This window comes from Sorghum bicolor, chromosome 5 (genome assembly GCF_000003195.3).
Source record: "Sorghum bicolor cultivar BTx623 chromosome 5, Sorghum_bicolor_NCBIv3, whole genome shotgun sequence".
NCBI lineage: Eukaryota > Viridiplantae > Streptophyta > Magnoliopsida > Poales > Poaceae > Sorghum > Sorghum bicolor.
The window spans coordinates 7,242,716-7,255,988 of NC_012874.2; the positions used below are offsets into that span (position 1 = coordinate 7,242,716).

The 13,273-nt window shown below is 38.2% G+C and overlaps 1 protein-coding gene across 1 annotated transcript; it reads right to left on the minus strand.

Moving 5' to 3' along the window:
• Window positions 545–3,883, minus strand: LOC8079743. Its single transcript, XM_002450390.2, has 7 exons — window positions 3,601–3,883; window positions 3,099–3,380; window positions 1,905–2,061; window positions 1,579–1,798; window positions 1,101–1,258; window positions 970–1,008; window positions 545–871 (listed from the first exon to the last, which is right to left on the minus strand). The coding sequence occupies exons 1-7, from the start codon at window positions 3,663–3,665 to the stop codon at window positions 794–796; spliced, it is 999 nt and encodes a 332-aa protein (XP_002450435.1). The 5' UTR covers window positions 3,666–3,883; the 3' UTR covers window positions 545–793.

A 13,273-nucleotide genomic window follows, 5' to 3' on the forward strand; every position in this document is an offset into this window, starting at 1 on the left:
TCTAAAAAGCTTTCATAATAAAAATAGCAAAGCTGTTGGAGTTGCTCTAATGTGTAGACTAGCTTTTAGTAAAATTTGTAAACCCTATTAGGTGTTAAACATTCTTTGTTCTTCTTCTGTATTTGCATGCACTATCAATGCATGAGCTACCAGGCCCATCCATGGTAGTTGATGGTTGGGACACGTGTGCTGCAGCCAAACAAACATGAACTCTGCGCAACTAGGCCCAACTGGTCAATGAAACAAGCATGCCTCTATGCACAAATAAAACCTGGCTCTGGCCACCCTGACAGGCCACCATGGTCCAGGCAACCAAACAGCTAGAGAGCCACAGAGGTGCACCACTAGACCACTACAAAGCCACAATGATCAGGTCTGGTTTGCTCGACAGTTGCTAATTGCTGCATGATCCCACTTGCCTGGAACTTTGGATGCAACAATAGCTCCGCAGTACAAGCCACTCAAGGCAGTTTGATCCTCTTGACCTTGAATGTATTCCAAACAATAGACTATTTCATCTCCTAATCCTAACCAGTTGGTCAAATGCAGCGGAAAATATTATTAAAAGGTCTCCTGAGGGCATTCTGAAGATATTTATTTAGAGTAGCATGTTACAAATAGCTCAACCTCAACTCAAACGGTTTCTCAGTGCCACTCAAATATGCTTTCTTCTTCAGTGTCTTACAACATGAACTAACAAGCTGAGTTCCTGTGTAGATAACATAATTATTAAAAGGGCTATTGCTTGCGAAATATACATCAGACACAAGGAAATGCAATGGACTGTGATGTTTCACTCCTGCGCTTTTCTTTTAGTTGCCCATGGAGGGGGCGTGCATAGTTTCTTCATGACATCTGGGTTATCAAGGCCCTAAGGACATAAACACACAAGCAGGAACTAGAATCAATCCAGAAATGAAAATATCTTAGTACAAAAATGGTACCATACGACACAAGATATGACATCACCTTGAACATCTGCCTTAGCTCAGCTTCCTTAGCTTTCACCTGTAAAAGTGGGGAAGAACACGTGTAATTGAAACTGAAGCAACAAAAATGTTGAAAAAAAGAAAAGCTTCCCAGGAAATAAATCATCATACATATTTATCATCATCCTCCTCATCCTCATAGTCCCTCTTCCACTTTGCAAAGTGTCCAAATGGCAAACCCACATTCAAGTGACCAGCAGTGTATCCAACAGAACCGCTAGGGTGCTTCATACCAAAATCTCCATCTTTGGTGCAACCAAAGCAGTGACCTTTATTTAAAAAAAAAAAAGAGTTAACTGTAAAGGAACCAAGCACAAACACCCAATAATGTTGAAGGTAATACAAAGTCACTATGCAATCATTGTTGTGCATTAACCAGCTTGACATATTATAAATAAATAAATAATACAAAGCTCCCAGATGACGAAGGTGGCACACATGGAACAGGGGCAAACAAACAGTCAACACAGTAAGGATCATATGTTACAGCCAGAGATACATTACAATTACAGGCAAATAAGTTGAAGTTAGTGCGACCAAATAACTGAATTTAAACAGTACTTAATTTAAGATAAAGAGTATATAATACCATTGTCATCCGGATTAACTGCGTAGAAACAGTTAGCCTGCAGTTCTGTAAGCTTTCCTTGTCGGATAAATTTCACTTCCACAAAGAAAAGATTGTCCATGCTACATTCATTTGGATCAGCCCCTTTAATCTTTGTTGTGAAATTGAAATGATAGTACAAATTCAGGTTCTCAATAATTGACTGGTAGTGTAAAACGTCTTTGAGTTCGTGTGCAAGATCCTGAAATAAGCATGGGTCAAACCAGCAATTGTTGCATTAACGAGCAACAAGACACAGCCCAACAATGGTAACAAGACACTCAATGAGGGCAGAAGGGAGAGCAAACCTCCAAAAGATTTTGGTCCTCATTATACTTGTCCACTAAAGCTTGAACAAGTTGACACATTTCAGATTTCTCAGTTTTTTCTGACATTGTACGCCTCTTGACTGTGCCATCAGGCCAGTAAAGGCATTCTCTTATAGCCCTATCTTGCTTTTCACACCTATTTTAGATAAGAACATTCTATCTCATCAGTAGATTGCACTTTCTCAAAAGTGGAGAACACAAAGCAATACCAAGTACTCCCTCCCCGTCCAAAAAATAAGCAAGTCTAGGCTTCTAGCTTTGTCCTAAGTCAAACTCTTAAGTTTAACCAAGTTTATAAAGTCTGCATCAGCATTTATGAAACAAAATAGGTATACCATGAAAATATATTTCATGATTAATCCAATAGTGTACTTGGTATCACAAATATCAGTACTTCTCCATATAAAATGATCTGACTTAAAATGGTTTGACTTAGGACATGGCTAGAATTGCATTCTTTTGGGGACAAAGGGAGTACTAGGTTCACTAGTTCGCAAAGGAGGTTGTTGACTAGGATCTACCGCACATAGATCATGGTAGTAAATAACAACACAACAGCAAAATTATACAAGATTGTTCGTATGCAAATATGCCTACAAATTCTCAAGTGCACTATACCTTCTTTTAAGGAAAAAATGTATCCCACTGCAGTTTTCAGATGGCCAACTAAGTGCGCTGTGATCACACTATTTTGACCTGTTAACAGAACATATTGTTTGCCTATAACCACTTTGTTTCCTACATGAGGAAACATTGTTGTATGGTAGCACTGTTCTTTAGCTGGCTGAAGGTTAAGTACTAAGTGCAAAAGAACAAGTGGTATATGGTACACTAGTACTATAGCATCTATCTGTGCTCTGTCAATTTAAACAAAGTGAAAGTTCGATCTTCTGCACTATTTCAACAACTGTCAAATAAAGTTACAAAATGCTCTCATTAACTTTTGGTGGTTCCAAAAGAGGAATTCTGAGACTAAAAAATATATGCTGATATTTTTCAATCTAAGATTAACTTAGTTTGGCCATAGTTTTTTTATTTAACTGTGATTATCTTCTGTGACCTAAGCCATTAAAGAATGTGGCTACGTAGCTTTTTTTGAACATAATCAACTGCAAGCATGCACGCAAAAAATAGGGGAAAATCCAAATCCATAATGCAGGCGAGACAACTTACATCTTTGGATCCCGGCGGGCCTCGAGATAGCGATCAATGGCCTCGTTGGTTTCCAGTAAGCTTTTAAATGGCCCACCCACATCAGGATATGTATGGAAACATCCCTGAGCATCGAGTCTGATATAAAACCGGCGTCCCCAATCACGCCGCAGCTGCTCCCATATGCATGGCACTGGAGACGAGGTAAGGCAGCGTCCTGATAGCTGTGACACCTGAGCTGATTCCTCTGCCTGCATCTGTTCAGATGTAGGCTTAGCCTCATGCTCCTTGTCCTCCCGGCACCTAAAAATATTATCATCATGTTTATCGAAAGTTGATTGAAAAAAAGGCCAACAGAGAGGCCAGAAATCCCACTGAAACACAGGAACCTATCTAATCTAAACGATAAAAAAGAGGAACTATTCGATTTCGATCCAGGCAACGGATACACAAGAGGAACTAATCGATTTCGATACATCTATCTTGCCAAAATAGAAGACGCGTGATGAGGGGAAGGACATACGAAGAGTGGGGGCAATCTTCACCAGGCTCTTGACCGCGGAGGCGGCGGCTTCGGCGGGGAGGCATGGAGGGTGGTGGGGAGCGAGAAGGGGGCTAGGGTTTCGCGATTGCCTGGGGACGGGGATGCCGGGAGCCCGGGACGGATCGGGAGAGGCAACCACCTCGGCGCGAGCGGGATCTCCGGCGAGGGAGTCGCGGGGAGCGGGTGCTGACAACCTCCTCCACTCCGAGTTGCGGGACTATTTCTATCTCTATCTCTATCTCTATATAACGATTCCTGCACCAAAGCAGGTCATTTTATTGTGCCACGTCACGTGATTCTCCTTCATCCGTATGATCCTAAACGAACGGTCTCGAGCGTTTTAGCGTGGCCTGTATATAACCCGATTCTAAAGGCATCGGTCATGAAAAGTTGAGTGTTTTGGATGGAGGTGTTAAAATTTAGATATTACAAATTTTTTGTTTTATTTAATAATTATTATTTAATTATAGACTAACTAGGCTTAAAAAATTCATCTTATAAATCACTCTCTAACTATATTTTTAGTTTGATAAATAGCTTACATTTAGTACTCTATGTATATGACCAAACATTAGATATGATAGGTGCTTAAAAAAATCAGCACAAACCGAAACAGGCCTTGAACCAAATCCGCTTGGGGAGAGTGTAGTTTTGGCTCACTTTGAGTTGATAAAGAAAAACCCCGGAGCTTTCAAGGACAGACCGCGCTCGCCATGATAAAAAAATCCTCGATTGCTAATGGATCCAAACCATGCAATACTCTGAAACTATAACGTTTTCTTTGAACCGAAATCAACTTTCTCGTGGACCTAAAACATATTTATCCTAAACCTAGGAAATAAGCTATTACTTTGTTCTGGTTTCATTTTACGTAAATACTATTATTACTTTTAGTAACCTTGTTCTCCGACCGCCGCCAGATCTTGAGTAGAAGCGGTTAGTTACGGGCATGGTGGTGGCGGGTGGTGCAGTTAGAGCGGAGGAGGTCAAGACGACGGAGGAGGCGAGGATGGATAGACACGCGATCAGGCAGAACAAGAAAAGGCAAAAAAAGGAGGGATAGACACGAATTAAGGCCTTGTTTAGATGTACCCAAAAACTCAAAACTTTACAAGATTCCTCATCACATCAAATTTTACAGCACATGCATAGAATATTAAATATAGATACAAAAAAAAAACTAATTACACAGTTTACCTATAAATCACGATACAAATCTTTTAAGCCTAATTACTCTATGATTGGACAATGTTTGTCAAATAAAAACGAAAGTGCTATATATAGTGGCAAAATCCAATAAGTTTTTAGATCTAAACAAGGCCTAAGATGAGCTGAGCTTTTAGGGCTGGTTTAGTTATGCCTTGTTTAGTTCAAAAAAGTATCTAAAAATTTTCATGATCTCCGTTATATTAAATCTTACGGCATATGCATAAAGTATTAAATATAAATAAAAAATAACTAATTATATAATTTATCAATGATTTGCAAGACAAATTTTTTTAGCCTAGTTAATGACAATATTTGTTAAATACAAACTAAAATGCAACCGTATCTATTTTATCAAAAAAATTAGAATTAAACAAGACCCAAAAAGAGGGATAGACACGAACTATCTGAGCTGAGCTTTTAGGGCTGGTTTAGTTAGCGATTTTTTGATTTAGTTATTATAGCACTTTTACTTTCATTTATATGTGATAATTATTATTTAATTACAAATTAATCATGTTTAAAAAATTATCTCGTAAATTGTAAGTAAACTATATAATTAATTTTATCATTTATATTTAATATTATATATATATGTTTAAAGATTTGACGTGACAAGAAATCTTGAAAATTATAGAACTGGCCTAACGTGGCCTAACGCGGTGAACTAGCCGATGCGGGTCACACGCGACCGGAAGACTGGCAACCGGGCAGACATGGATTGGAAAGCCGTACATAAACAGTACTCCTGTCCACAAATAAGGGCACATTTTGTTTTTTAAGAAGTTAAATCTTTTTAAATTTAACTATAAATATATTGAATAATATCAACATTTGTATCTATAAATAAATATATTATAAAAGTATATTTTATGCTCAACCTAATGATACCTATTATATATGATAAATATTAATATATTTTTTTATATATTTGGTCAAATTTAAAAAATTTGACTCCTTAAAAAACAAGATATACATTTATTTGTGGACGGAGGAAGTAGGTAGCAGTAGGTAGGATGGTTGTGAGCACGTAGATTTAGGAGCTATATAAATGACTTTGGTGAAAATTTTTTGTTTTAGCAACAGTAGCACTTTCGTTTATATTTAGTAATTATTGTCCAATTGTGAGTTAACTAGGGTTAAAAGATTCGTCTCGCAAATTACATGACGGAGAATTTTGAAATTTTGCAAAATTTTTCAGGAACTAAACAGCCCCGAAGTTTCATATAATTTGTTTGTGACTTTCTAAGCATATGATAGAATATTTAGCACATGATTTGGAGCTTATTCTTTTGTTCAGAACAATTTTTGTTTGGGGAAATATCAAAATGCAGGTGTTTTTTTTGGCAAAGTCAAAATGTAGGTGTTAATGTCTCTTTTTACTAGGTAAATGTCCGGGTGCTGCAACCTATGGGAGTGATTGTAGGAAGCCGAGTGGACATCACACATGGGGAGTGCCAGATGGACAATATGTTTTATAGATATAGATTTTAGGAAGATTAGCAATATATGCCCCGAGCATTGTGCTTAAGGTAGAGGATTTCTCATTTGTCATGGATTCGTCCGAAATGAAAGCACGAAAGTTTTTTTATCCCGTTGCAACGCACGGGTATATTTGTTGGTAAAAACTAAATTACTGAAACATAAAAATCGAACTAAAAATGGTAACTTAAAAATTAAACAAAAATTGAAAAATAGAAACAGAAAACTAAAATAGACACAATAAAAAAACTGAAACATAAAATATATAAAAAAAATTCAAAATAAGAAAAAAATAAAAAATAGATTAAAAGGAACATAGGAATTGAAAAAATGAAAATCAAAACTCATAAAACTGAATAAATCAAACGCATAACTCAATAAACTAAAACTAGAGAAAACTACAAGCTGCATGATCTTGTGTGTGGCAAGTTAAATTTCAAGTATGTAGCAAGTTATATTTTGAACAAGTGACAAGTTATTTTCATTACCACTACATAAAATACATAAGTAGCTACTACACATACAAAGTAAGTTAACACTATGTAAAATAAATTCCAAAAAATACTCCCTCCGTTCCACAAATATCACATTTCTTTGACTTCTATGATTTATGTTTGATCGTTCGTCTTATTTAAAAAAACTTAATAAACATTATTTATTATTTCATGACTTATTTTATTGTTAGATATATTTTTATAATAATTTATTTATTTTATTATTTGCACAAAAATTTAAATAAGACAAATGGTCAAATATTGATCGTATTGGTCAAAGAAATGTATTTATTTGGGAGACGAAGGGAGTATGCATTATGGGTCTTTGCTTGCGTGCGTGTTTAGGCCAATCTGTAACGACTACGGGCCCAAGCACGACTGACAGCCCACTTACAACACAGTGGATCAAGCCTGTGAATCGTTTGGACGTTGGACCTGAAAGCTGGATCGTATTGGGCTGAGCCTAAAAGTTCGTAAGGAAAACGACTAAGAATTTTATTTTTTTAGGGGCAAGAACGACTAAGATGTCAAATCTAGACAACCATAACCTCTCTGTCATACTTTCTTCTATCTGGAGAGCTCTTCATTCTGGATGCTTCTAGAACCTTCCTGACCCAAGTTATCATCTCTGCCTCATAGCCGTCGCTGCACTAGACAACTTCACTTTTATTGTTTTTATAAGTGTGCCATCCATGTTAGACAATAACATTTGATTGATGTTTAAAAGAATTTATTTTTTGCGAGCTCACATACATTTATGCACCTCGTGACTTTTATTGTTTATCATTTCATAGGCTTGCATTGTTTTTTTAAAAAAATAAAAACTTGTAAACAGTGTCCATGGAGTTTCATCTAGACTGAGCTAATTCCATGTCTCTTGTTTGAGAATTTACTATGTTATCAAATCTGCATATGTGGAAGTCTGTTAAATGAGAATGATTTTTTCACTAAAATTGGCCTTAGATTGCTCTAAAGCTGAATTATGTGATCTAGCTAGCCTGGACTTTATCTTTTATCAACGTACATAGTTGCATACAGAACTCTTTTCTCCCCGTTGTACATGTGCAGGACTCTGCAAAATAGGACAGAGGACAACCACAATCAACAAGTTGGAGTGATAACTGATACGGAACGTGGATTTTTTCCACTGCGTTGCCTTGCCTTAATTAACCGAACCAAACAGATGAGTGAACAGTTCAGTGTGGCGTTTACTGTTTTTACAATGATGCATAAACTTCAACCAAACAGATGAACAAACAGTTCAGTCTGACTGCTGGACATGGAAACGTTAAGTCCATGCGCAGAGAGTTTGATCTGTCCGTCGTCAAAACATGTGAGACTGAGAAGGAATGTTAAGTCCAACCATGCATGTGAGCTTTATTAGCTTCGGCCAACCATGCATGCTCTTTTGCGTGATTCTTTTCTTCACACGAAACGACGACTAGGAAAATTAGGATCCACTTTCAGCGACCATGTCGTCAAACACGTGAGAAGATGTTTTTTTTTTTGGAGAGAACTCACGTGAGAAGATGTTGCCCAATTTTATGTTAATATATATGTTGTACATAATAAGGTTGAGTTGAGCAACTCCCAAAAAGCAAAACGCTTGAAGTTGCATTGTGGCTTTTAATTTACGAGCCTTGCTTTTTTCTCGAGTAGATGGTTGCTCAAGAATGTACTCATAACTTCTATGTCTATGATGGTTGATCACTACCTTCGTTGTAAGAAAAAACTTCAATATAAATCAAAATAGCCAAACATTAATTTATATTTGTGATTTTTAAGCCTTGATCAAACTTTATTTTGAGGTATTACTTATGCTATTATTTTCTTTATTTGAAAGAAATGTTGCTCTAATTTTTGGAAGAAAAAAAATGCGAATCCGACGGTCCTCCAAGAGACCAAGACCCGCTGGTGGGCTATATAGAGCAACTCCAACAGATATGCTATTTATGTTATCTAGGCGATTTTTATATTTTCAAAGTAAAAATTAAAGCCCAATTTCAAAGCAAAAATTAAAGCCCAACAGATGTGCTATCTGGTTTGCTAAAATAGCACGTTTGTTATTTTTAAACTTCCGCTTGTCATATATAGCATATCGTCCTCACTAGCTATCCTATACAAAGACTGTTGTAGAACTTTATGCTTTGAGTAAGTTTTTTTATTTTACACAATAGCTAAATATTTGTCACACCTAAATTTAAGAATAAATTTGAGTACAATAAACCTCATGTGCGTCCAGGAATAGTCGCGCACACAAGCAGAAGTATCATCACAAGTGTCTTACATAACGTTTATTACAACACGAGCATCAAAGTCTAGCAACAAGCGGAAATAAAACTCATAACTAGCTAAAGCTTGGTAGTTCCAACACAGGGACGACCGACTGGTGGATCGCCAACCTAGAAGTCCTCCGGAAATTCCTCATAGAAGCCGTCATCTGTTATCCATCCGGGATTTTTGTCCAAAAAGAATATAGAAACAAGCGTGAGTACATCTCGTACTCCGCAAGCATAACATAGGATTTTATGCGGCTCAAAAAGGTCAGACACTAGCTATTGCAGTTAGCATTTTAGTTGGTCAATGTTTTTAATCCTAAATAATTCATTAGTTATGCTTAGAACCCAATTATCCCACGTGTGTACCTGATAATAACACTGTTAACCTTCACGGCTAACACCATTACCATCACGGTTAGACCACATTAATCATCACGATCAACGCGTCATATTTTCATGAGTCATTTCCCCCAAAACCATCCACACCCAACTATTCCGTAAGGGTCCAAGGCCGCTCATGTCCGAGAGCACGGCTATCATACCAGTTTGATCAAACTCTGCGCAGAGGTGTGTACTTTTCTCGTAAGTCGTGTTACCCATATGCCCGAGGTTTGCAAGACCCACTAACACTGCCAAGGTGAGCGGGCAGGGAACACTATGAAACCTTCCATAGGCCTCGTCTAACCAGTTAGGGCCGCGAGGTTCCCTCGGCAGGCAGATATAGAGGACCCCTTTCCTATGGCACATTTCTATCACGGCTATACACATAGGAACAGAAGTAGTTCTATACCCAAAGTGGCAAACCCCTCTTGCGGGTAACCTCTAACCAGCTAGATGAGATCCTACTACTGAGCTAAAGTTAGAGCCATATAACCATCACGGTTGCACTGTATGTCCCGCATAGTCGCTTACAGAGAAGTCCTTACGGAGGGTCTAGGTCAACCTGACCGAAGTCAATTGCACCATAGCCCTTTTCCCATCATTTGTCATCATATTTAATAATATTTATTAAAGTCAGAATGGTAGTAAAGTCTCAATTAATTAGAGCACTAGCAAAGCTACCCACATGCAATCTACCCATAGGTGTCATAAATATACACTCAGGTAGCTAGGAGGTCCTTAGGGTTATCATAATTAGACACATGCAGATGCGTAATTAATTAAGTGAGTAGGTGAACAAGGGAAACCCATGTTATACTTGCCTTCGGTGAAGGGAAGCTGCTGGTGGTCCTCAGGATAAAACGGATCACCCACGGACACGTCACCGTCTGTGCTCGATCGGCACCACACAACAACACGCATCCAGGTTCAATCATACAAGAAAACAATCCTTTAATTAGAACAGTACACCAACAAATCAAAAACAAAAATAAAATGTTTAAAAACAGAAACTACGTTTCACTATGAACACATAGATACGAAGATCACGAAAATCGGAGAAAAAACGATCAAGTTACGAATTTACGATGATTTCCTATAGCCATTTAATTAATTAAACCTAACCCTAAAAATAAAAAGTTACAAACTGCAGTAACAGTGGTACTAACATGTAGAGAATTTAATTATGATTCTAACGCAATTTGAACGGGTCAAATCAGAGCTAAAACGAATATTTTATGGCCAAAACAAATTCAGTGGCAATCTTGTAATTTTCTGAAAGCGCAATTTGACCTGACCGACGGGAAATACGCTTTCAACGCGGCAAAGCGTAATCTACGAAATACGCTATGGACTGCGGGTTGGATAGAGGAAAAACTCAGGGTTTCTTTAGCAAAATCGCCCCCGAAGGGGTATGGGGCGCTCTCGGCCGTCGATCGCGCGATGGACGGTCGAAAATAGAAGATGAAGATGAGGGAGAGAAAAGAAGGGCGCGGCCGCCGGAGGGGAGAAGGGGGACGGCGGCGCCGCCATGGGTTCCGGCGGCAAGGTCGCCGGAGTTGGTCGCCCGGGCGCTACGGGCCACGGTTTCCCGATCCGCGAGCACCTAGAGAAAGAGGAGGACGAGGCGATCACACCTCGGGCTAAAACGCGGTCGGGGAAGAAGACTACCGCGGTGGCCGACGATGGTGCCATGGCCGGCCCCAACGGTGCCCAAGGGGAAATCGCTAGAGAGCACCATTTACTAGGGGGAAGAGTCGGGGAGAGAGAGGAAGCTGCGACGCGCTCACCACGGCGAGAAGCGGGGGTAGCAGCGGCTCGAAACTCTAGGGCGACGCGCGGTCGTCGATGGCGCTCCGGCGAAGGCTCTCTGCGCGCGCGAGCAGGGCAAGGCCAGGGGGAAATGAAGCAAGGGAGAGGAAAAACTGCTCGGCCGCAGGCACTCCACTAGAAACCGAGGCGCGGGGGGGGAAGGAGGATCGTGGGAGCGGGGACCGGCTCGGGCGGTTTCCACTGCGGCAGAGAAAGAGGAAGAGAGCGGTTGAAGGAAAGAAATGACAGGCGGGCCCGGCCTGTCAGCGGGTGTGAGAGAGAAGGGAAGGGGGAGGAGAGGAGTGGCCAGCTGGGCCGCAGCCCAGGAAGAGAAAAGGAGAGCGGGGGCTGGGGGGCAAAAAGGCCAAAAGGAGAAAAGAAAGGGAGAGATTCCAGCTTCCTCTTTTTTTTTACCAATTTCCAAATAAAATTTTGAGCAGAAAAGAAAAAAAAACATTTTGTTTTCAAACAATCATCACAAAAGAAATGCACCAGCATGTATGCAACAAAAATATTATTCTAAACTTATATTTAATTTTAATTCACTAAATTTATTTATTTTTCCTATGTTTTGATGCTCACAAAATAATTAATTAAACTCAATTCAGCTATTTTTAAACAAAGAAAATTTTGGGTGTTACAATATTATAGTTTAGAATATAATTTTACCTAGTCTCTTGGAGACGCTCTTTATTATCCAGTTATCCACTACTGTGTATATTGATTGTGCTAACTGCCTAACTAAAGTATCGTGGAAATGTGGCTCGTGACAAGAAAAGGTGTATGTCGCATTCTCATTTTTGGTGGTGCCTCTGTTTCACCGGATGGCCCGCAGTATCATATATCAAGCATCCAAGAAAACTAATCATTCCTTGGCTGGAATTAAAATTATTGTGCCCGGGCATTTGTGGCACTCCCAGTTGCCACACAAAATTGCTTGTAGTAGTACGTATGTTGAGCCTTCATTCATGGATCATCATTAAGTTGTGATGTGTGCCGTTGCATTGCATGTGCGTGTTGACACGCGCGGAATTTGACTCTAATAAATACAGCAATCCATGCACTGTTGTTGCAAATTGTCAAAACACACGTGTTGGATAACAATATTATGGTCTTCTTTAGTTGTAAAAAATTATTGCAAAATGAATATTGTAGCACTTTCGTTACTATTTGACAAATATTATTCAATTATGGATTAACTAGGCTTAAAGATTTATCTCACAAATTACAGGTAAATTATATAATTAGTTATTTTTTAATCTATATTTAATGCTTCATGTATGTGCCGTAAGATTCGATGTGACGAAGAATCTGAAAAGACAAGGTCAGTGTTTACCTACTTGCGGCACATCGAATTATGGATTTTCAGATTCTTCGTCACATCGAATCTTGCGGCACATGGATCCATGTTAGGTCTGCAACAGGATCCATGTTAGGCCTTGTTTAGTTCCATCTAAAATCTAAAAAAATTCAAGATTTTCCATTACATCGAATCTTGTGGTATATGTATGAAGCATTAAATATAGATAAAAAAATAACTAATTGCATAATTTGCCTCTAATTTGCGGGACAAATTTTTTGAACCTAGTTAAACCATGGTTGGATAATAATTGTCAAATTTCCTTGAAAAGTGTCATTATAAGTCATACATCTTTAACTTTGACCATATATATATATAATTATTAATATTTGTGGTATATAACTAGTATCATTAGATGAATTGTATAATATATTTTATAATAAATTTATTAAAAAGTTTGATCAGCATGAGTCCTATAAGACTCTCTTTTATAGGACTGTCGAGTATATACTATTAAATTAATTATAACATATATTTCCTTATTAAATCAATTAAAGACATACTTCCTTGATCCAAAAATAAGTATTATTCTCACCTCTCGACAAGTCAAACGCTTTTAGACTAAATATATACAAGAAATCATTAAAATTTATGGTACATAATAAGTATTATTAAATTAATTATTGAATATATTTTATAAT